At 46.1% G+C, this 24,856-nt stretch overlaps 1 protein-coding gene across 1 annotated transcript; it reads right to left on the bottom strand.

Annotated features, from left to right (window-relative positions):
- Window positions 1-7,195: 7,195 nt before the first annotated feature.
- LOC135904267 (uncharacterized) lies at window positions 7,196-19,051 on the bottom strand. The gene is made up of 4 exons (XM_065434887.1): window positions 18,819-19,051; window positions 12,887-12,909; window positions 11,234-11,275; window positions 7,196-7,551 (listed from the first exon to the last, which is right to left on the bottom strand). Exons 1-4 carry the CDS (start codon window positions 18,856-18,858, stop codon window positions 7,327-7,329), a joined length of 330 nt encoding a protein of 109 aa, XP_065290959.1. The 5' UTR covers window positions 18,859-19,051; the 3' UTR covers window positions 7,196-7,326.
- Window positions 19,052-24,856: the final 5,805 nt, after the last annotated feature.

The following is a 24,856-nucleotide window of genomic DNA, read 5'->3' as shown; positions in this document are numbered from 1 at the left end:
TTCCTTTTGTTTGTTTGAGGTGTTTTGTTTGTTTATCGATGTCATTAGGCACTGTTTGTTTAATAAACACGAACTGCAAAAATCTGCATGTAGGACACTTGCAATGCTCATGCTTTCTAGAAAAAGAAAGCGTATCATTTCTACACATGATTGTTGTTCGTGCGGTTTTACCATCCGCAGTTATTGAGGTAATACATAATCATGAACAGTAATTTTTCAGCTGTTAGCACGTTTGTAGAACGGTGATACAGAAAAAGCACTGAGGGCGGATTGGAAAGCTATGCCGGTTACTGAAGTTGCAGAATGAGACTTGGCACAGAAAAACACGTCATATACCAGGTGACAATGAGGAGGAATATCTATTTGTCAGCTTTGCCTACTGGTAAGAGCAGAGTGTAGCACAAGCAAGGCGCAACGACGTCCAGTGACTCGTGGAACACACACATGCCTAGGGCCGTGTTCGTGTATATGCGCCTTCTTATGTCCTTGGGTCTGCGCGCTCTCCTGGTGTCTTTAGGCACCCGGAAGAACCTTGCAGGACTTGTTTTTGAGATATTCGTGCACCAGTGCACGATGCACGGGCGGTGCGAGTCGTGAAACGGGTGAAACATGTGAAATATCGCAGAGAACAAGCCGCACAAACACACAGCTATCGAGGACCACGAAATTGACGAAACTTGCCCCGCCGGTCAACGCACGCAGCTCATGTTTTCCGATAAGAGTAGATACGGAAACACGAAGCTTCATGCGGCGGGCTAAGCGGTGACGGACGCGCGCGGAGACAGTAGAAAGTAAGGGGGTAATGAGGCAGTCGTGAGTGAGCCCAATGGTAGAAGAGCTGAGAGCAGGCGCGGAAGGGCACGGCTGGCTGGTTCGGTGCGCATCCGCGTGCGCCGATCCAGGAGGCCGTGGAAGGGAAGTGGATTTGCTTTCCTGCCCGCCGGGTGGAGGGTGCGAATTACCTCTGCCACCGGAGCGGCGGACATTCCGAGGCCGGGCTAGAATCGATTGGCGAGATTTCATAATTAGAAACCACTAATCCGAAAAACATATTTTAGCTTTATAAATAGCTTTAGTGGAAAGAAGTGTCAATAAGTAATTCCTATGAAAGTTGGTCTAAACGAAAGCATCTAACGAAAAGTCCGGCAGAACTCATATCTCGAGGAACTTCTACGTTAAACCGATTAGCATTTAAGCAACGTAGCGAAACACGGTATTTCCAACGTCATGACGTGTGCACAGCCTAATTCCCCTCTCTCGCGCTTCTTACTTCAGACATGGAGCCACCTAGCGGCGCCGCCACAAATTGTCCGCGTGGCACGGGTTCCATTCTCGCGGGGTATCGGCGAGATTTAAGGGCAAATTTTGTCATTGTAGAGCGGCACATACCCAGTTACCCAAGTCAACGTCGAAGAGGTTTGTCGAAGCGCGGCAGACACCTACTGGTTCGTACCCAGTGAATCAAGCTGAACAGAGAGGGTCAATGACGAGCAGTATATACCGGGCGGCACATACTCAGTGCTTAAAGCCAGAGACAGTATTTATTTGAAGTGTGGTATATATCCAATGCCACAGTGCCTCATTACCAGTGGCCCACGTCTGCGTCAAAAATGTTCGCTGAAGCGCCTCACATACCAAGCGATACCAGTTGGGCCAACGGTTAATAAAACACCGTGTTCCTTTAGCGCAAAAACCCTTATGTGCTACCCATTCGACCGCGTACTACCAAGTGAACCAGGTTGGCGAGAAAACGGTTAGAGACATAGAGAACGCTCTCGAGAGAGAGCGTTAAGTTGCCTAAAAATGCTAATCGCATCAGTACTTCAAACGAAAGATTTTATCCGGTGTAAGCCTCGTTCGTTGCTAGAATTATTATGTCGGGGCTAAGGAGAGCAGCTAGCCAATGCAAATCAGGTACAGCAAAAGTAAAAATCGACAGTTGTACTGAAGGCACTATTTATTACGGCGACACGGATGAGAGCGACGCAGAGATTCTCCAAGAAATCTGCACGAGAAATCCCTTTCTTGAGCTAGCCGGAGCAAGAAGATTCGGATCGTGGCGACATATTTTAGTAACATTCGTTGGGCACAAGCTGCCGAGACGCGTCCGTTTCTGGGCTTCCACATTCAATATTTATCCTTTTAGAGAGAGGATTGAAGGCTTCATTAATAGTTGGCGCGTTGGGCATCGCTCAGACGTTTGTCCGGCCCCACGCAAGCAACGATGCCGCAGATGCGGCGAGGAAGACCTTGAGACACCGCCACGTGGAAATGAGGCAAGGTGCATGACAAGTTGCATTATCTGCCGAGGCGGCCACTCTGCCGGTGCGCGCAGATCCCTATACCGCTTTACGCGCAAGCTCAACGCGGGCGCAAGCGCAACCTTACATTATCCCTGCATCTCACATATCTCACCGCACTGGTCATTCCTTGCAAGTTTCTCGCCCACGTGCCCGCACTAAAACATTTTCTGCTTCATTTTTTCCCAGAGCAGCAAAAGACTGGAACAGCCCTTCTCGCAACATCGCCATTATCACCTGCCCATCAAGCTTCATGCATAGCATATCAAATATAACATCACACTGATCGGTATCAACAATATTCTTTCTAACAAAAAAACCCACCCCTTATGTAATACCCCCTCGTGGGACTTTAAGGAAATAAAAATGAAATGAAATGAAATGGAAGTCCGCCGAAGGAGAGAAATGAGGAGCGCTCACGCCACCTGGGATTGACGCGTCACTGGCAAGCACTTATGCGAGCGGGAATCGGATATCCAAGAGCGGAACTAACAGCGGAACTCAATACCGTGAACCGATGCGGAGCAGCCGCTTCATGACGCGCGACGGCCGCCGCGAAAATTCAAGTAGCCGAAGAGGCCGCCGGCAGCCGAGCCGCTCCAACTCCTGACCGCGAGGAAACCAGACGCCGACTAAGAGATTCGGCTTTTGGGACAAGCCTGGGCCCAAGGCACAGCAGCCCCTGCAAGAACAGGAGCTTGACGAAGAGATTAAGCACCTGAAACAGCAATTGGCAGCTACAAACGCAAAAAATGTGAAAGCTAGAGAACACAGGATGATAGAGAGATCGTGGCCTCCATCAGTTGAGACAGCAGTGACACCAAGGACGTTGAACACACCAGATGCCCAAAGAGAAAAGCACAGGAGCGCGATTAACCGGCTGTACTCGATACCCCAAGCTCGCGAATAGAGTGGACAGACTAGAGGCGGTCAGCGCTCAACGGGCCTCACCCTCTCCGAGTACATAAAATCTTCAGCAGCCTACTTGGCCAGTCTTCAGCGAATGTTTACTTATGAGTTGGTCAAGATTAATATAACACTCAAAAGAACACGGGTGCTTCCCAAGCAGTACGCACACTTCGGTGCTGGAACAGTTCAGCACCGCACCCGCCAAGACATACAATGTCAAGGGCCTTAAGGTGAGCTAGGCAATCTTGGTCAGGGCAAAACCATACAGTAAGAAAGATGGCTGCGGCTGTTAAGATTGTCCAGGGGAACTTCAGGTCGTTCACACGTAAGAAAGCCGCCCTGCAATTCGCCTTAGCCACTTTCGACACCAAAACCGATGTGGCCCTTCAGGAGGTTCGCACATAAGTTAAAATTAAAGGATATGGCACCTTTAATGAAATCAACAACCCGGCCGGTACGCCCTCCACAGAAATTGCAGTGCTGCGCAAATTCCCGGCTATGCAAATCGACCTGGAGGAAAAGAAAATTCCATACACCCATTCATACAACTCCTTCCCAAACGGAAACAGGACAGGTGTATATACATTCTTAATGTTTCGAGAACTTCACGGGACGAAAGTGTTAAAATCTCCACCCTAGTGAATAACGCCAGAAAGTCAATTAGCACAGCCCAATTTGTCATTACCGGAGATTTCAAAGCCCCCCACAGTGTATGGGGGTATCAAAAGTGCAGTCAAAAGTGCGATGCCCTACTTTTCGCAATCAACAAATTGGAACTCACACTGGTTACAGACCCCGACCGCCCCACCCACATCGGCAATAGTGTGAGCCGAAATACTACACCTGCTGTATGTCTTGTAAGCAGTGCGAACGAGGTCAACTGGTTCAACACGGAAACATGCATCGGCAGTGACCATTATCTCATTACCATCACCGTCCTCTCCAAAGGATATGAGGAAACACAATTGGTTAAGCACACCAAGTGGGATGTCTTCCAATACGTGCGTAATCGCAAGTCGCTCACGGACAAGATGCGGGAAATCCAACGGTAGAATCACCCCTTCAGGAGGAGGGCCTTGCCAGATTTAAAATTAGTAACGTTATGGGAGAAACTGCAGGATCTTCAGAGCAGGTGGATGTGGAACAAATTCAACCGCGAGCTTAGGAAACAACTTGCTACATTGGAAAAAGAAATACAGGACTATTCAACCAACTATACAATAAGCAATGGCGACAGCCTTGTGATAACATCAATGGTAACCTGGAAAAGGACTCATGGGCCTTCCATAAGCACACGCTGAACTATGATCACTCGAAAAGCGCATTCAGAAAAGAATCCAGAAAATTCGGCGTATTTTCCCTGATGGTGACATGGTTCTAATCCACCTTTTAGCAGCACGCTATCTTAACAGGGATAAGTAGGACATTGTGTACATAGAGTATAACGGAGAGGCAAATGCAGCTTTGCGCGAGGATCTCACGGAGGTGCTGGTTCGAGCAGCACTCTGCCCACTACGCACGACATAAGCCGCCGGGAAGGACACAATTACAAGCAAGATGCTCGCTAATCTTGACGATGAATCAATTGCAAACATCACCAAATTATTCAACAAACATTGGCAGGAAGGCACTCGACAACAAAAATGGAAGGATGTCAAGGTAATCTTCATTCCGAAACTCGGGAAATAACTCAACCTGAAAAACTTGAGGGCAATTTTACTGACCTCTTGTTTAGGAAAGGCAATGGAACATGTGGTCCTCAAGAGACTAGTGGATTACTCGGAAATTAACCAGCTCTTTCCGGCAACAATAATTAGATTTCTGCCTAAATTATCCACGCAGCGCACCCTCTGGCAAATTCAAAAAGAGATTCTCAATCCGGCACACATCCGTGCGACGAGAACCATACTTAGCCTTGACATTCACAAAGCCTTCGACAAGGTTTCGCACACGGCCGTGCTCGAACACTTTTCCAGAATGAACGTTGGCAATAAGGCCTATAGGTGCCGCCTCTTTACCTTCCTCTAGGGGCGCACCGTTGTTCTGCATATGGGGAGATCAAAAGCGACACCATGCAACTGGGAACACTGGGCTAACCACAAGACGCCGTGCTTTCTCCGTTTCTTTTCAGTGTCGCTATTAGTGACCTATGCGCCCTCCTTCACACGATCCCCCACATCAAACATGCAATATACGCCGATACGCCGACGATGTCACGATCAGAACCTGCACAGGGTGGAACGGTGCAATCACTGAGTCCTTCCAAGTGGCGCCGGATATTATCCAAAAAACACGAACGCCGAAACGGCTTAACCAGCTCGCCGAAAAATTCTGAGGTACTCATTATTTCGGAATAAAAGGAAAACGGGCTCAGACTACGATATGCCTTCTCACACTAACCTACATCTAGGACTAGGGAACCCGGTCCCACCAGTGCCCAAAATTCGTATACTCGGACTATAGGCGCAACTGAAACTAACAGTCACGAATCCATTAGACGGATTCAGACGACAGACACGCACCTAAATAATCTCCTCAAGAGGGTGCCGAGTAGGCGGCATGGTATAAAAGAAAAAGAAGCACATCAACTAACACAAGCCTCTCTAATAAGCAGGATTGCTTGCGTGTGTCCATATCTGCATCTTAGGAAAGCTGAGCTGGACAAGATCAACAGCCTCCTCCTCACAGTCTGGAAACACCCCCTTGGACTGACAAAATGGACGAACAGTGATCGGCTGCTAGCTCTTGGCATCCACAATATGGCAGATGAAATTATTGAAGCGCAGCTATGGTTACAGATGATCAGACTGTCCGGAACTGCCACAGGAGAGGGAATCTGTGCGACCTAGGATACATTCCCGTTTGATGCATCCGACGTCGCTGCCAAATTCCTAATAACAACCCCGTCACAACTGCTACTACCCTTTTCCCCCAAAACATGGTAAAGGACAACACGGATTGACGTAAAGCAAGGGCGGACGCGTTATGTCGAGGTCTTACAAACAAACAGACAATCTACATTGCGGGCAATGGCCGTTGCAGAATCGCTGCCGTTGATGGCTGCGGTCGGAATAATAGCTCCGCCACGGTGAACACATCCTCCATTGTGGTGGCGGAAGGCACAATCGCCATGGGCGTGTCCCTACATGACGTTACATTCGTTGTGCCAGACTATAAATCTTCCATAAGAAGCTACTCCATTGGAGCAATCGACCCCATTGTAAGCAGACTTATCAAACCTCAGGACACTATCCGTCTAATGTGGGTGCCAGATCATGCCAGGAAGCTGCGTAACGAAGAAGCTCACATAGCCGGCCGATCAGCAGATAACCGGGAGGTGGGATCACTACATATCCTCAGATATCACCAATTAACGCAATTTTACTCAGTATACCCCGTCTTGAAGAATAGTATTAGAATGGCCCTTTTCGGACTTTTCATGGGCGACAGGAAAAGGCCATTGGCGATCCAGCTAGCTTTTGAGTCCTGATGTCGGGGCTAATCTCTATATTGTATATACTCATCTAGACGGGGTGCCGTACGTTGAATGGTACAGGGGTTGAGGAAGAAAAATTTGCCTTACCCCCTCCACCCGGGTTATTAAAATACGATGAACATGCCAGAGTAAAATTCGCAGAATGATCGCTAATGAAACTTCTTCATTTTAACTTCATAGACCCAAACGACGTGAGAAGTGTCTCAGATTGCTCTGCACCTACGCTTTGTGGCCAATCATGGTGCTTGAAAAAAATTGCTTGCATCGAGAGCGAAATCACTTTGAAATACCTGTAGGTCTCACCGAGCGTTTCCTTCTAACAACCACTCAGTGCCGCGCTGTGTAGCAAAGCCAATGAGAGACTCGGAAACCGACTCGCCTTAAAAGAGGCTCATTCAGGGAAGGCGACAGAAAATGCCCAATAGCGACGACACTACTGCCAACTTCTGTTCACAGTGCAACACTTACCTATAACAATAAAAAAGCAATATGCGGCGCACGCATTTTATTTGACCATATAATTTATTAAACTGTCATAGAACCTATACAGCCACAATGTCTCGCTGACTGAGTAATAGCGTTGGCGCGGTGGTGTTATTACTTGATCAAGACAGCTGTGCTTCATTTCCCAATGGGTATCTCTACTCCGACGCCAACGTTAGCCTCTGGCTTGCCCTTGTACGTCTTTCCTTCGTGCCGCAGCACGTCCTGGGAGACGCCGCCGCCCAGAACAACTTTGGCGCCGTTATTGGCACGGTAGACGTCGTACTCTCCACGCACTTCGGCGCCGCCTGCGAAGTTGCGCAGGTTGCGACCTCCAGCTTGCGCATTTACGTCATAGCGGAACTGCAATAAAACATAGAAATGGTTGTTGTGAGACCTTGGCTTTCGCCCTTGCGACATTGGGTAGAAGCGATAATGGATGAATCAATTAGCTTTATTTTAAGTGGTCACGAACAATCGGAGGTCTACATCCTGGCGCACAGATAAACAACACAGTAGGTAACACAACTACGACTAAACGTTACGCGACAACAATGGAATGGAAACAGAAGAAGGAAACGGATCAACAGCTTCACAATCGCTAACAATACAACATAACACAACTGAGAGCCAGAGTACATGCATGGATGTAGAGCGAAACTACGAGAATACAGGAGAGGATAAATAGAAGGCTGTCGGTAGACAGAAGGCTCAAGAGAAAGTGCGAAGTTCCCAACAGAAAGAATACACGCATTCAAAGATATCACGATGGAGGAAATGACCGTTGTATAAAATTCGCATTATGTCTAGAAGTGAGTGTCTGCTAAAGAAAGGCAGGAACATTTAAGGGCCTGTGGTCCTTGGAACGACAGAAAGCTGAGCTAGTTGGTAAGGATTCATTATGCAAAATAGAAGTGAGGCGTGCAGACAGGACACAAGAGTAGAGAAGTGGACAACACGAACGCCGACTATCAACTGAATGGAGCACTGAGGCGAAAAAATGAAAGACACAAAACTCATCTGCGCATGCTCAGGAATGGTAACACCACGTGTCAATCGGGTACACGTGCTGGTCTACGTGAGAGATAACTGTTAAGGCACTTAATCTCTTCCTTATGTAAAGTAATCGAAGGCTGACTCACGCATGCACTTCCACCATTATAGATATGCCATGCCTCTACGATAAGACGCGTATCTTCATTCTTATGCCTGTACAATATCGCGCATTCATCTAACTCTGGCTTGCAGTTACAATCTCGGCAATGTAGCGAAAGATTAGAAGGCGATCCACCAGTTAACGACCTTTTATGCTCCATTAGCCTCTGATTGATACACCGTCCCGTTTGCCCTACGTAGAACTGGCCACAGCTAAGGGGAATTTGATAAACCACACCCATACAACATTCAGTAAAACTGTTGTTCTTATTGTGCTTCACTGGACAAATATCTGTTCGTTTTTTGCCTTTAACCCGCTCCTTTTTATTCTGTACGGCAGCGCATATCTTACCTAGCTTATTGGGAGCAGTGAAAGCAACATTAACATCATATCTACTAGCAACTTTTTTAAACCTGTGCGACACTGAATGAATATACGGAATAGCCACTACTCTTTTTTTGCGATTACTGCTTTCTGTAATTACGTCCGTCCCTCTCGAAACCGACTTCTTTAGGCGCTCAGCTACAGTGGCCACCGCTACACTAGGATAACCTGCTTCTAATAGGCGCCGGACCTGCGCATTAAAACTGGCGCTCATTTTGTGCATGCAAGATCTTGTGAGGGAAGACTTAATGCACGACATGGCAATTCCGTTTTTTACTAATTTAGAATGCTTGGATTGAAAGTTTAGCAACGGCTTCGAAGATCTTGGGGAGTACTGCCAACAAACATGATTTTGTTCGAAGATCAAGGAAATGTCAAGAAACTGAATTACGCGTCGCTGAGGAAATTCCTTGGTAAACTTTAATCCTCCCCCTTGGTAGCCTTCTGCGGAACCTGTAGTGCAACAGAAGCTAGTAGACACGTGCAAGTGATAATTCTACGAATGCTTTTATGTAAGTAGAGGACGTGTGTACGACTACGTCTCCAGCTATGCGAAGGAAGTGCAGAATAACTATTAACATTTGAAAGATTCTTGGTACATGAAGTGAGAAAATGATGTTCGGATATAGTCACGAGCTTTTTATGCATACGCCCAAATAGAATGCCGTTTCACTTGCTTGTGCCATTCTAAATCACTGAGGCATATTTGAGTAATAGGAGGTAGGCGGACGTAAACAATTCGAGGGAGGGCATCAAGGTGTGGAAATTTCTTGTAAGTCAGCAGACGGAACTGGGCGCACGCTGGCCTCGTGATGCTACGACCTTAGAGTGGGCATCGAAGCTCAACGCGCTATCAAAAAGCACACCGAGTTTGCTTATTTCAACAACGCTCGTCGGCACTGCATGATGAACGGAATAAGGAGAAACGACATTATGGGTAGCAATATATTCAAATAGCGGGACTGCAACAAGGACACAGAGAGACCCAAGTACACCACAGAAGAAGCGCGGACTGCCACCTGAAATTTTATTTGAAGAATGGTAGCCTTTATATATCAAGCCCAGAATATGCATTCATATATATTATACAATCATAGTCCATCATGAAAAAAGTACTGTTTGTTTTTCTGATAACCCATCTGTCTGCAACCTTTCTCATATACAAGCCACTAACGCATATGTCACCAGGCCTGTGCACTATTTACGGGGCTGTGTTTATTCCTCCCTTTCGGAGTACTTATGAGACCTCTTTTTTCTTCCTGCATGTACAAACGGTTCCCTGCGGATTCATCCAGAGGCGCGGTCTCGTGAACTATCATTTCAGGACATGACTTCTGCGGAAGCCCACATGATGAAAGGATAGAGAGAGACCGAGAGTAGATCTATTTAATGAGCTTTGGAGAGGCTTTCCTGGCTTCTCGGACTCCAGATAAATATGATGCAAAGCGAAGTCATGCGCACAGTGTAGAACACAGATGCACAACATACACGAAGCACATCACACCACTCAACAAACAAAGGTTAATTCCACCCCATGCAATTAAGGGTCAAAAGACCGCTAATTGCGTGAGGTGCGCAGGCAGCGTTAGGCCCCGGGCCAAGAACACATGTTAGCTCAATGGATGTCAGTCATGGATGTTAAATTTCGTGACTCGTAAGGTGCTCCTCCGCTTCAGTGCTCCTGCAACATTCAGTCATGGATGAATGTTCAGTGTGAGCATAAGGCTGCTTTTTCAACTGTTGTAAATAGTGTGCGACACACATTTATGATTTCGCGTACGCTCAAGGCAGGGCGCAATGGCGCGTAAGCTTCAAGCCAAGTGCCCGATGAACTTTGTGGCTTCAGGTTACACTCTGCTAGACGCCACCTTTCGCTTTCTCAAATACCTCGCTTAATAGGAGATATGCGAAACACACTAAGTACGCTTTTCCGCGCTATTAGGTTGCCCTACATAGGAAGGCCGGCAACCGGCTTATGACGCCAATGAGGCCCGGGGAGGTTTTCAAACAGCCAGGATGTAGCAAGGAAGAGATGGTGGCAAGGATAGCGGCATCTGCACATGCGCTCCTGCATTATTGCTACTTCTAGGGCGACGTTCACCATTTCATGTGAGTCAAGCTAGTTGCGTAGGAAAGCGCATTTGCAGAATTTCAAATATACCGGATTGTGTAATTCTTTTATTTGCTCCTTTGCACATCTTATCGGAGCTAGGTTCTGTCGTCGTAATAATATATTAAATAGCCTTTGTACTCTGAGATGCTTTCGCTATTTCTGAGAAGGCAGACAAGTCAACACGGTGCCTTTGTCTTACCAGTACCGAGGCGGCTGAGAAGAGATAGCACGGAATTAAATATGAACGGGTCTTGCAAATGTCGACATTTCTTTGACTATGTGAATGATGCTATTTCTTTTACAGTATCAAATAAAATCCGCTATTCGTTCTTACCGTCAAACGTTATCTAATTGACTGGAAGTTATGTTTGCCAATAAAAGCGGGTACTTACACGGCTGGGCTGCGGTCTGAAGTTGAACTTGGGCAGTCTCCTCTGGAAGCCAGGACAAAAGGGATCAGTGAGCAAGGCATGCCTAAGGAGACCTGAATTCCACTGTTCTGAAATATGCTACATCCCCGACGCGTTAACTTTCTCGGCTCGGCATTCAGGACTTTCAACATTTTAACCCATGAATGGCGTTAGTACATAGCCTCTTTGTGCACATCTTTTTCTATGTAAGATCAATGTTAGTGAACCCTGTTTCGAAGGCAGGGCATACAACACCCACAAACCACAGCGTGAACAGATTAGAGTCCGGACTTCACAGTTCTCACAAGGATGACACCTAGAAAGAACTTCCTTTTCTTAGAGTTAGTGCAGATATTAAAACATTTCAAATGTAGGTATACTCCACTTTTTTTTTCTCAATGAATCCTTGGCTATAGTTCTTAGCGGTCGAATATCCACTAATCACACACCAAAAAACAATAAGCTACATAGGCTACCTTTGTTTATCACATTTTTTTATTTATTTACTTATTATTAATATTCACATTTACTAATATTGAGCGAAATACGCATTTACTAGAAAATAAGTGCATTTTCTTGGTGAATAAAATGTATTGGCCATCAAACAACGAGAGGGGTTTACACGCAAAACAATATAACACCAGTGAATGCACTGAACTATGTATTTTTTTTTACGTGATGAGAAATACCGTCGGCTACGGGTAGGTGGATTACTCGTCGGCGTCACACTTACCTGTAACTACCAAATCACGCTGCCAATTCAAACGAGGGCGTTCGTACCAGTCGTCAAGTTCTTACTTTCGCTTTTCTCGTTATCGCTTCAGATACTCACACGCCGAAAATAAAAATTACGCGGAAGCCTGTAACCTGGCGAAAACTTGTTTTGGGGTGCTCTCGCAATTAGAAAATGGGGTGACAGGAACGAAGTTTAAAATCTTATTTATGTTTTGGTGGCACTCAAGTTCCACGAAATGCTGGAATTTTTTCAATACCTGTAGTCTAGTGTTGTTTCAATGGACTTGTAGTGCTGCGGCCCACTGAAATTTTAGGTAATTCTTCATTGTAAATATCCAAGCAGCACGTGTCCCGAAATTTTCGTAGTAGTAGACATGGCGCTCCCGCTTTTGATATCCCCCCCTCCTTCCTCCATGAAGGATTCATAGATAGAAAAGTCTACAGAAGAAGTCAGAGGTTGAGACAGAAGTCGTTGCTGACATTGAATTACCATCATTAATGTTATTATTTCCATAATGCCACAGAAGCCCACTGAAGGTTTGAGCAGGCACAGAAAGGAAACCTGTACTAATTGCTTATTTGAAGTTAAGATTACTTTCATTATTATTACTGTAGTTGTTAGTACTTGTAGTACAACTACTACGGCTACCACACAAAAGGACTACCGAAGCGAAAGATCCAGTGCGTTTTTGTCAGAGAAGCTTGCAAGCATGCTTTTTTTATTACTTGCTGGTGGCAAAACATTTTTAAACAGAAAGAATGTTGGGAAACCATAAGCTTGATCGACTGTTCTTGCTATATGTGGATAACTTCAACAGCAGCATTAGGAGTAGCAATTACCTGGTTCTCTCTTTAATCGATAAGAGTAAAAAAAGGGAAAACTCCTCTTAGAGGACTTACCTGTGCGCTGATTACCGCCGCAGCTGTAAAAAAAAAGGAAGTTTGTCAGGGGTTGACCAGGACAGACATGAAGAAATGGCTGCCACAAGCCAATTAAACAAGCAGAAATCATTTTGTGGCTTCTGTTTAAAAACGGAAAAAGTGGTTCACGCTTAACATATATATAAAAAAAGAAAAAAAAACTGTGCGCATGGAAGCAGCGTGTATCTGCACATGTTGTATGCACATGCTAAAATACAAAAAAAAATGTATTCGAGAAAAACCCCTACCAGCGAACTTTTGATCCACTAATAATTTCTTTTCATTAAACTCCTTCGGCGAGACGTGACGCTTGTTTCGTGGACATTGTACAGGCGCGCGCACATAAATATTGAACTACCGCCGACGGCCTTTAACGTCGCTCAACGTTCCGCAGATTTTGCGCCCGCTACTCTTAGGATCGTGCAAAGGTGCGACAAAAGAAGTTGCCTAAGGCAGCATTACTAAACCCCCCACGAACACGCGTGCGAGCTCCGACCCTGGAAGTCCCCTGTCAGCATCACGGACGGCGAAAACAGCCTCCTAAATCGAAGCTCCAGGACAGCTCTTGAGAGTGCAGGTATTCAGGTCAGCGCACGGGCATTTCAATGCCAGCGTGTATCGTCGCCTTACTCTGCCAAAATAGGGCGGCCCTGCAACAGCTAGACATTTATGTTCGTAACTGCAAAATTTTCTATTTACAATCTGCCGAGGTAGCATCGGGCAGACGAGAATGTTATGGTTGAGTGAAAATGGCGGGTTGTTGAGGTTGCGGCGCAGCCAGCTCCAAGGACGCCGTCTGACGCTCGCGAGTTCCGGACGGATCACCGGGGCCCCCGTGAATGACCGACGACACGACGCATGAACGAAGCGGTAAGCAAAAGACTAAATGATGGCTCGCGAATGTCTGCACGGCTTCCCCGACACGTGCTGAGGAACCGCTGTGTATGGCGAGGCGTGGCAGTCGGTGATTGCTGACGACGTCCTGGGGTCGGACGTTTCCTTTCCCTCTCCCTCTCGCTTATTATTTTTTGTTTGCTCTCGCTTCTTTGGCGGAATGAGTTATCGCGAAATTCACAGGGTAGATGGTTCGACGAAAGCAGTATTTGTCTCGCAAGCGATAGGCTGAATACGCTATGGGGAAACTGATGTTTTTCAGAATGCACATAGCATCAGGCAGCGTGAAGAATGAAGACAGGACTGGCGTGGCTCACATCAAAAACATGGTCTAGATGCAAAGTTGACTCGGCAGTCATATTTTGTAGTTGATGGCAGCTGGCAAGCTTTGTTGCTGAAGCGCGCTGCGAAGTTTGAGGTAGCCTTCGCATACGAAAGTGTGATTCATTTACGAATATTAGTTTTCGAATAAATGTCTTGTTGCACCGTCCTGCTTCATTGACGAAGTAGAACATTGTTTTTTTCAACCTGTGCATTTTCTTGCAGTTTGGATTTGTTGCGCTGAGTAGCAGTGCTCACTTATACGGGGAAATAATTATTACTAGATGACGTGTGCGCGGCTACGGGTGTTTCGCAAACAACGTAATTGTCGCACTGCTACCCAGGAATATGCGCCCAAAACATAACATCAACAGGAGAGTTGCACGAGCCAGGGCGTTAATCAAGAAAGTGGATAAAGGGGGCAGAGGAGCCTGCTTTGTTGATTCGGCTGCATACAAGGATCGAACTAAGTTCGCGGCGGCGGCAGTGGATCATCAGGGCAATTGCGCCAACTGCGCCACGGTCTACACTAGCAAACCTGAAGTCGCTGAACAAGTTGCCATTGCATTGGCACTAACAGACGATAGATTCACAGAAATATATAGCGACTCGATAACAGCTAATTGAGCTTTCAATAGCGGAAAAACTTCCCCACAGGCTGCGAGAATAATTAACAAAAGGCAAACAAAGTTACACGTTACATTTATTGGTTCCCGGCGCACCTTGGTTCATTTGATGGTATTCCTGTCAATCCAACTGAATCGGCCAACAGCGTCACCTTACAGACCGGGCTGCTTTTACATATGGTTTTGATTCTGCTGGATTGGAGAACTTACAGAGAGATACGCTCATTACATACAATGAAATTACAAAACATTACTATATAGGAAGGAGGGAGTTTCCACCCCCTCACTATAGGCTAAACAGAGCAGAAGCAGTTGCAATTAGGCAATTACAAACAGAGTCTTATTATTCACGTGCACAAATAAAGGAATGGTATGACATTGCAGACATGAATATTATATGCAAAGCATGCAAAAAGGAGATATGCACGCTTGAACATCTGCTCTGGGAGTGTGGGTTGCTCGGCCCTGGCATTTCCCGGAATCGGGTTTTAGGAATGATCAGATCTCCAGATCCTATCCCTCAAGTTCTGGCTGTCCAGTATCCCCTTGATAGGTATAGGAGGCTTGACCTCCCGGTCCCAACACGGGACAAGCCAGGCAGGTGGCAACACCTTGTACAGGACAAGAATAAAGTTTTTTACTCCTCCTCCTCCTCCTGTTTTCTTAACATTATTTCGCTGAACTCTTACTATGATTTAGCATTTAACGAAATTCGTAAGAACTCATGTCGGGGATTACAGCATTAGCGTGTTTATTGCTGACATCGGTGCCCCAAGCGAGGTTACTATCAAGTGTTGCTAGTGCGGGAAATACTCAACACAACAGACACATTATCTCCAATAGAGAAGTCTCTTTCATCCTTCACCCTTGAAAAGCTGCCTTTGAAATAAAGGTAATGCCTCTGTAAATAAGAACTGCAACCCCTATTGTTACTAAAGTGTCCAACGAAACAAACAAATGATACGTTACCTTTGTACGCAGCTTTCCAATCATTCGCATTCTCACATCTTGCCTAATGCATCATGCAGAAAAAAGAACTGCGCCATATTTTGTTACATACAATCTTCAGCCACACTCAGCTGTGCGCACCGTTCTTGGTGCAGCTGTCTGTATTTCATTATATGTTGACCAAGAATTTAGACTGTATTAGCACTGTTGCCAAAGGCGCTTCCTTTTTTTTATTTCTTTATGCCAAAAGCCATTGCATGAATCGAATCACTTTCCAGCCTCTTGTACTAGTAACCCAGATTCTTTTTCGTTCAAAGCTACTATCTATAACTTGTGAATATGCTACTCCTGTCGGTAACGGAGTAAAGTCAGTTATAGGGAGGGAAAGAGAAAAGCAGAAGGCAGGGAAGTTAACAAGAATAAAAGTCAGTTACACTAATTCAAATACGTAAATTAACTTGCCATGCTTACAGTTATAAACTATTATCTATCGCGAACCCTTTGACCTATTGTTCGACAAGTACATGGAAGTACATGGGGTGTATCGTGTGTGTGCTGCCTCTACCTTTTAAGCTGGTCCTTGAAGAATAATTCAGTTAGTTATCTCAAATACGTGCCACCTAGCGCCATAATAATAATTCAGTATATGTGCGCTCTGTGCAGATATGGCAATCTAAATTTAAAGAAGCCCACGCCATGTCGACAGCTGTTTCATTATTGAGATCATTAGTATTTGGAGAAAAATTCATCACAAAGCGGTTCGTGGAGGACAGTTTCCTTTACTGCCGCACTTGAGATGCCATGAACAACTAATTAAAGGCATTACGCAATAACTACTGGGACCATAATTCAATATTAACGTAAAGCCGACTAAAGTAAGGTTTAAGAGCATGGTAAGAAAACGAGAATTTCTTCTTGGCAGTAAGCCTAGGAGCTCTCCGAGAGCTCTCCAAGACTTGGGTCATGAGAAAGATATTTACAGAAGCAAGTTGTGCAGATTCAACGCACATGCTGTTATCTATGTAAATGAAAGCTATAGTGAAGCGGGTAATTTAATGCTGTCAAGAATTTGTACTTGGCAGTAAGCCTTTAGAGGCTCTCCAAGAGCACATGCATACAGTACTCCAATCAGTCCCGGGAGACTTGGCTTATGAAAAGAATATTTGCGGAAGCAAGTAATGCGTATTCAACGCACATGCTTTTATCTATGTGAATGGAAGCTGTAGTGATGGGGGTAATTTATTGGTGTGCAAACAAATGCAATGGACCAAAAAACGAGACGCATATTTAAGAGAAAGGCAGAGGGCAGTGTCGATTATCGAGAAAACGCATGTATAGCGGATATTATGGTTGACATTAGGAGAGAAAAACTTTAGGGGACGCTTAAGCTTCGCCTTTATAATCCAAGACCCCTGACCATTTATGCTTCCCAGCAACTGCAGCTTATGTAACCGCAATTTTTTCCTGGAAACGCTGGCGGCGTTTCTAGGTGTAAGTCGTACTTTACGAATTTTCTCGCGCATTTTAATTTCAGAAATTTAATTAGTTCAGTAACTCCTGCTTCCACGCGTAGGGCCTGCGTGGACCGGGATTTTTCTCATACGGACATCGCGGTCGACGACGACGCCGGTTTTTCTGGCCCTTAACGCTACCGCGTTAATGCTAAAGATGGTCAGGGCTTGCAATGCACCGGGCAGATGAAACCAAATTAAAGTATATTCTGGGGTTTTAAGTGCGGGACAGCACGATCTCATTATGAGGCATGCAGTAGTATGGGGAAGCATCCAAAACAATTTCTACCCCCTAGTGTTCTGTAACATGGACGCAACGATGGGTATGTGGTCGTTCTTGTATGTTGCCCCTATCGAAGTGCGACCGCCGCGGCCGGCATTTGAGCCCATGACCTGGTTTTTAGCAGCACCATGCCAGATACATTAGGCAACCACTGCGGGTACTGGGGCAGATAAGCGATGGCATGTCAGAATTACAGAATGGGTTCCAAGAAAGCAAGTGCGGCCGACAATGGCATAGCACTGGGTCACGTGATGGAATTATGATACTTTCAGGCATAATATACGCCCAGCTGGCGAAAGACAGAGGTAATCGGAGTAATCAGAGGTAATCGACAGCAAAATCAAACCAACGAAGCCATGTGCTTGCTCGACTACTCGCATATGACAACACTCTAAAAAAGCTTGAAACCTTTAAACCGCATTTTTTTTCACACATTATTGATCGTAATCTGTCTTAATATCCTATCCTTTATTGAAAATTCTTCGCTCGAAACTTTTCTGTTCAGAGTACTGTGTCAGGCTCATAACGCGCGTAGCCTTAATACTAAGCGCGGGGTGAATAAATGTAGATGACGCAATATGGATAACTATTATTTTATGTGGCTCCTAAGGATGTGACTGTTATTAAAGTGAATACGTGGCGGTCAATATCAAACCGGAGCCGTTCATATAGGCTTATCTCGCAGCCCCTATGCAACATTTGTATGCAAAAGTACATTATTAGAATTTGCTATTTTTATGTGCACAATAAAGGCTTTAAGCAGAGTGAATTCCTGGTCGTATATGTGCTTTCTGCATGTTGTTTATTGCACAGCATTCCTGTCACTATTTTGCATGTACCGTTACTAAGCCTATGCGACGCCATCCTTGGTTATTGCTGGTATTCTCTGGTTGTAACGTTTCCACTAATAACAACGGCTCTTCAATATAGCATTGTTAAGTTAAAAGAAAAAAAAAGAAGTTGTTGATAAGGGAGGTAAGCTGAGCGTTCCATATGGCGACAACTTGGAGTCTGTAATGTGACATCAAAGTTTCGCGACACGAGCGCTTTGGCATTCGACCACCTTCGGAAAATGGTCGCGGTCGGCAATTGAACCTATGATATCGTGCGCAGAAAGGCATCGTGATAGCCACTAAGGATCCATAGAAACGGCTTATTTACTACCGTAGCCACTTGGACAAATCTTTGTCGGGCGATACCGCCAGTGTTTTCACTCTAAAAACTTAGCGTTACACCGATGAACAGTTCAACCGTTCCTAATCAATTTCTGGGCTCGGCACAGGTGCCCCACAACCGGGCTGCCACAACAAGCTGGTTTACACACTTACCGGCAAAGGCGATCAAGAGCACGAGGCAAAGGCGAGACATCTCCTATGCTTGACTAGTAGAGGCCGTAAAGCAACGCAAGGGGGAAGGAAATGGCAGATGCGGACGACGACGGAAGGTGCCGTAGCTCGCCCCTATTTATGCCTCGAAAGATCTCGGGCTGTTTGCCTCATCGGCAACTGCACCCACCTCGGCTAGACATCCCAGGCGAGCGGGTAGGTTGCACGCTTCGAGCGCAACCGGCGCCCCCGGGTTTCGCTGAGAATATCGCGTACGTGCACGCGGAAGTCGGTTCGCCTTCGGAAGCGCTCGCCATTGGAATATCTACTCGCGCCGGGGCTTTCCTGAGGCGGCTTGCATGACGGATGCCCGATTGCGAACGACGGCGATGTACACGCGCGTCCGGCTCAGCCGCCGCCGCCGCCACGTGCCTGACCTCTGCCTACGGGCGAGGAGCAAATGTCACTGACACTTAACGGACCAACAACGGGCGGTAAGGACTCTGAGCACGAGCGTGCGGAGTTGCATTCATGCAAAGATACTGGAGATAGGAATCTTTAATTAGGGTGCTAAAAATATTCGAACGAAGCTCTCCCCCCGATAGCCTGATGCACACGGCGCACAATGCCAGTTGAACGCGTTGTCCTTGCACCAAGCTAAATTGCTGAATAAAACACACGTGACGCATATTCAGTGCACAAGTCCTTCTTCCGAATATATTGTAAATTGTTCCATCTAGCACAAAATATATGCCGCAGTAGTGACGGGTGCTGGCCACCTGGTAGACCGGCTAACTCTCGGACAAGACGGCCCTCTGATACTGATAGCTAAATCTAGCTACAACATTCGTGATGCTCGAACATCATGATACTACGAGCGTACCCCACGCTATGACGTAAATGTGCTAAGGCACGTGACATTTATCTTGGCACAACATACGCAACATTACGGAAGCGGCCAGTTTTAGTAATTAGTCCGAGTGGGCTTTGATATCTCCCTTGCTGCTACTTGTTAAGTGTGGGCAACTCGCACAATATATAAATGTTGTCTCTTCCAGCCGGACACGATGTACGACCTCCTTCGAATGCGCAGACAGGGTCGGGAAGCAACTTCCTTGGCGCGAAATGCACTCAAAATAGCTAAAAAAAGGAGTAACACGAGATATAAGGCTTCCATTCCATATGACATCATGCCTTCAACCTCAGACGCAAGCAAAAGGAGTTGCTTTATTTTTGTTTATTATTTATTTACCAGTATTGTTGGTCAAGGCCAGGAACAAGACGAGTGGGAGAACAGTAATCAAGAAACGTAAATACACAGTCAACAGAACAAGAAGAAAAAAAGGAAGAAGCAATCTATCCGTGCGCTTTACAGTTGCAACTATTCAGAAAGAGGAGCAGATAACTGTTGGCGACTGCTTGCATTTATTTACTTTATATTTATTTATTAGTACCTGAAAGGCCCCGTGTGGCGTATCACATGAGGGATGTGTAATTACTTCAGTGAAGTGCGGACTCTATGGCAGCCTCGAAATAATGCGTATCGGAATAGTACCCGGCGTCATTGGAAATGTTATTGCAGTGCCGGGCAGTTTCAATCACGGCTGTTTCAATCACGCTCTGCAACCGACTCGAAGCCCACAACGTATATGGCCAGGCCTACAGTACAGCCACGTACGTTGTTGTCAAGTCACTTTTCTGTACGCGTATTGTAAGCAGCAAGCAGAGTGTTTACTGACCAAGATTAATGAGTGGGAAGTAAAGACGACAACCAAGGGGGGAACAAGTAAGCAGGACACTATCCTGATTATGCAATGCAAAAAACGGGTCTGTAGTCGATGCACATTTATAGCCATCTTGCGATCCGTGTCACAAGAAGGCAAGAGCATGGAAAGACGTAAACAATGGCATGAAAGCGAAAACAGCCAACTGCATACAGACGAATGCGTAAGCGCACTATCGAAGCTACTGACGTCGAGATAGAGCTTACAAAAATTTGCATATGCCATGAACCATGCAGCAGAGACAGGTAACTTTGTTGCCGATAGGTGTTTGTGCTGTTATTTGGCCCTTCCTTCTTGCCAGTCCTCACAAGTTCTTGTCGAAATTTACCTTGGCCTATAATGTTCAAAAAGCTACTCACACCACCTGCTTACGCCCATATGCTGCGTTTTCTTATATTTAAAAAAATCATTATGAGGTTCTATGTGCCAAAACTACGATGTGATTACGAGGCACGCCGTAGTGGGGTTCTCTGTGAATCTGAGCCACCTGGGGTTCATTGACGTGCACCTAAATCCAAGTACACGGGTGTGTTCACATTTCGCTCCCACCGAAATGATTCGATCCCGCGACCTCAAGCTTAGGAGCCCGACACCATCGCCATTATGCAACCACGGCGGGATGTTTCTGGTTCGAACAAATGTAGATGAATCGAAATGTAGCGCGCATCGTAATTCGCGTAATTAATCATTTTGGTGCACACAAGCCGGCTTCAAATTTGAAGACGAGCAGTACTGAAGTCATGCCTGCGTGCTTCACAGAAGCCCTTAAACTAACAGCACATTGGAGATATCCGTCCCGAAATTCTGCTGAAGAAAAAATCCCTGTTACATTTAAGATGATCCAGGATTCCTTGACGCGCCTTTTTCCTAAACCGTCAATTGGAACAGCAACGTACTTCGAAGCACGCTTCAATGCCGGATATCTCGAAAGTGGTGCTTGTATTACGATTCCTGCTATAGGGAAACGTGACTTCAATACCGCTCTGCTTCAAATTCGCTATTGAAACATGTATGAATCAAACCGAATAATGAAATAATAACTAGTGAACATGTAGGATTAGCCACACGGATATTGTGATTTCTCGTGCAAGTAACGTCCTCGTGCAATTCGTTCAAGAAGACGAATGATGCTATCTTTGTCAGGCAATACCGTATAATTTTTTTTTCGAACTGCAAAAAAAAATGTTTAAAGCCTGGGGTTTTACGTGCCAAACCCACGACCTAATTATGAGGCACGCCATACGGGAGGGTGGGGGGGGGGTTGAGGGGGGGACTCCGCTTTAATTTTGACCACTGGGGTTCTTTAACGTGCACCTAAACCTGAGTACATGACTGTTTTCGCATTTCGCTCCTACGGAAAAGCGGGCGCCGTGGCAGAGATTTGATCCCATGATCTCGTGTTTTCGAACTGAAAGAAAAGACAGGAAAAACAGGAGTTGTGAAACACATTTTTGCCCTGTAAAAAATAATTGGTAGGTATCGCTTTCGTACCTTCGTTTGGGTTGTTTCACCCTTTCGTTATCCACGAGAAACGCAGCGCAGGAAATGTTCTCTTGTCATGACGCCTTCTTCGAGATGGTCGATACTTTCGTGGCACCGCTGGCGCCACGGTTCTCAATAACTTTGTGTTCACTCATTGCGTATACATGTGATGAACTGTTGCCTACAGAGGCTAAACGGGTAGCTACGACGCAGCAGTAATTTGACGCCCACACGCCAAGATGAGCCGCGCGTCAAACTCGCGCAATAGCCTAGGGTAGGCAAAGCGTGCGTCTAGTTCCTTCACAGTGTATAATTGAGTGTCTCTGCTTTCTTTATCCAGTCAGTCGCTCGGTTGGACGGACGGACGGACAATTATAGACGAACATAACATGTGTTGTGGTGGAGAAAACAGCCCCCGCTCCCTCCCATGTCCCGAAATATATAACGTCAAGAGAAAGAAAAAGAAACTGGAAAAAACAAGCGAATAAGTTAGAAAGGGTGTGGATGAATATGGATGCAGAAATATTAAAAATGAATGACAAGTCATAGTTTGTAGCCGAGGAAATAAGCAATCTCGCAATCCACAACGAATGAAATGGGCCGAGCAGTAAGCTTTCATTACTATCTTTCCTCTCTTTTTACACGTATTTACACTCACTGTGGCGCTGGGTCCTCCCTTTCAAGGTCTTCTGGAATGCTCACTTTTCTTAGCATAGTAATGACCTCTTCTTGAAAGCCTGTTCATGGAATGGTAGGGGCGGGGATTTCTTTTTTTCTTTTTTTTTGCACTCCGGCCAATTAAATTTGAAACCTGTTGCGCAACGAGCTGGGCCGAACGCGAAGGCGCTACAATGTCGCACAGCGTCTATGCATAGCACTAGCTGCTACTGGAAAGGACTGAGAAACGTGGGCGGATCCTGAATGCAGTGCCATTGGACACCGCGTCTCAAGGCATTAGCTGCCACTTGGTTTTACAAGAAGCTTGCTTCTATGCGAAGTGACGTCCGGATAGAAAGCCGACTAAACAATGGCGTGCGCGCTCCCATGCTGTCGCTCGTCCTGTGCTACTTCTCTCGCAAGCCAGTCGCCTCAAAGAGCTAGGTGTTGTTGGCACGAAAGAAGCATGCGTGCTAGTATGGCCGAAAGACTGAAGAAATATGTATATATTTGAGAGATGCTACTATATTGCAAATCAGGCAGCAATAAACTGTCACCTATTGCTTAGGGCATAAGGGGCGGGTCTGCTGGGGGCCGAGGTGGGAGCTCACGACCGAACACTTGATTTATTTTTATTTTTAAGGTAACCCAACACGACGCGAGTATGTAACGTACCTACGTTATTATTCGCATTAAAAAGGCGTTTTGTTAGGCCTTCATGGAATGCGTTGCGCTACACGGTTATTGCGCTCAGTGCAGGAATCAGTGTCTTTCGTAAGCGTACTCCTAAGTATTATTGCATCAGGGAAGAAAAACGCAATTTTGTATGTTGTATTTTGTGGCCTGGAGTACGGGGTGTTTCAGTGCTGTGATGAAGGCCACAGAAAGTTTGGGATGACGCTTTAAGCAAGCGGTCCCATGAGCGTTGATTTAGACAGACTGAGGCTATAGAAAATGCGCGATATGATGCGGCGGGACTTCAGTCTTGATGGACGGATTGTTAGTTTTACGTAAGTGACATTCGTATCCCGTGAGTAGTAAAACGAACGGCACTTAATTTGTGTACGTAACTTCTTCGTAATATTGACAGAGGTTCCAGCTAGCGAGGTTCCACCTAGAGAAGTTCCAGCTGGTCTGATCAGAAACTCCCTAATACGCAACCTCAGCGACGAGACGATAGATCAGCTCACAGCATACCTCAACACACTGTGGGCAGAGGGCACGATACCGAAGGAATGGAAGCACGCTGTCGTGGTGATGATACCTAAACCCGGCAAAAAGCTTCAGATTGAAAACCTGAGGCCCATCTCCCTCACCTCGTGCCTCGGTAAACTCTACGAAAGGATAGTCACCAGAAGAATCCAACACCACCTGGAGGACAAGGAGCTATACCCGCACAGCATGTTTGGCTTCCGGGCGCACCTGTCAACACAGGACGTCCTGCTACAGATAAAAGAAGAAATCATAAACACCTCACCCAGAGCAGGCGAAAACGTTATCATGGCCCTAGATATCAAAGGGGCCTCCGACAACGTTAGCCACGAAGCCATCATGGAAGGACTGAACAACGCCAACTGCGGCAAGAGAATCCACGACTACGTGAGGGCCTTTCTGACCAAACGCACGGCAACGGTGGGATTGGGGGATCTGCGAAGCGACATCTTTACCACCCAACGCAAAGGCACGCCGCAGGGCTCCGTGATCTCACCAATACTCTTCAACATCGCAATGATTGGACTAGCTCGAAGACTCAGCAAGATTGATGGCATCCAGCATGCAATATATGCTGACGACATCACGGTCTGGGTCAATCGAGGCTCCCTGGGACAGAAGCAAGAAAAATTGCAGGAAGCGGCCGAGTGCGTGGCAGAATACGTCAGAGAAAGGGGCCTGGCGTGCTCTACCGAAAAATCAGAAATCCTGAGAGTGGGAAGAAACCCCACCAAGGAAGCACTAATAGTAAAGCTAGAGGGACAAAACATACCTGAAAGGAGCATGATACGCGTCCTAGGCATGTGGATTCAAGGAAGCAAGAAATGCAGCGACACAATCAGCTTACTACAAAAATCGACAGAACAAGTAAGCCGAATGATAACGAGGGTGTCTCATAGAAGAAGC

This window comes from Dermacentor albipictus, chromosome 2 (genome assembly GCF_038994185.2).
Source record: "Dermacentor albipictus isolate Rhodes 1998 colony chromosome 2, USDA_Dalb.pri_finalv2, whole genome shotgun sequence".
Lineage (NCBI taxonomy): Eukaryota > Metazoa > Arthropoda > Arachnida > Ixodida > Ixodidae > Dermacentor > Dermacentor albipictus.
Note: the sequence above shows the minus strand (reverse complement) of the source record. Positions and strands in the feature narration are given on the sequence as shown.

Bases quoted from the DNA above. Each gene is read 5' to 3' on its own strand.
- LOC135904267 (XM_065434887.1), bottom strand. From the start codon at position 18,858: ATGTCTCGCCTTTGCCTCGTGCTCTTGATCGCCTTTGCCG. The intron at 11,276-12,886 runs GTAAGTCCTCTA...CCTGGCTTCCAG, and splicing joins CGGCGGTAATCAGCGCACAG to AGGAGACTGCCCAAGTTCAA. The intron at 7,552-11,233 runs GTAAGTACCCGC...GTTTTATTGCAG, and splicing joins TCAGACCGCAGCCCAGCCGT to TTCCGCTATGACGTAAATGC.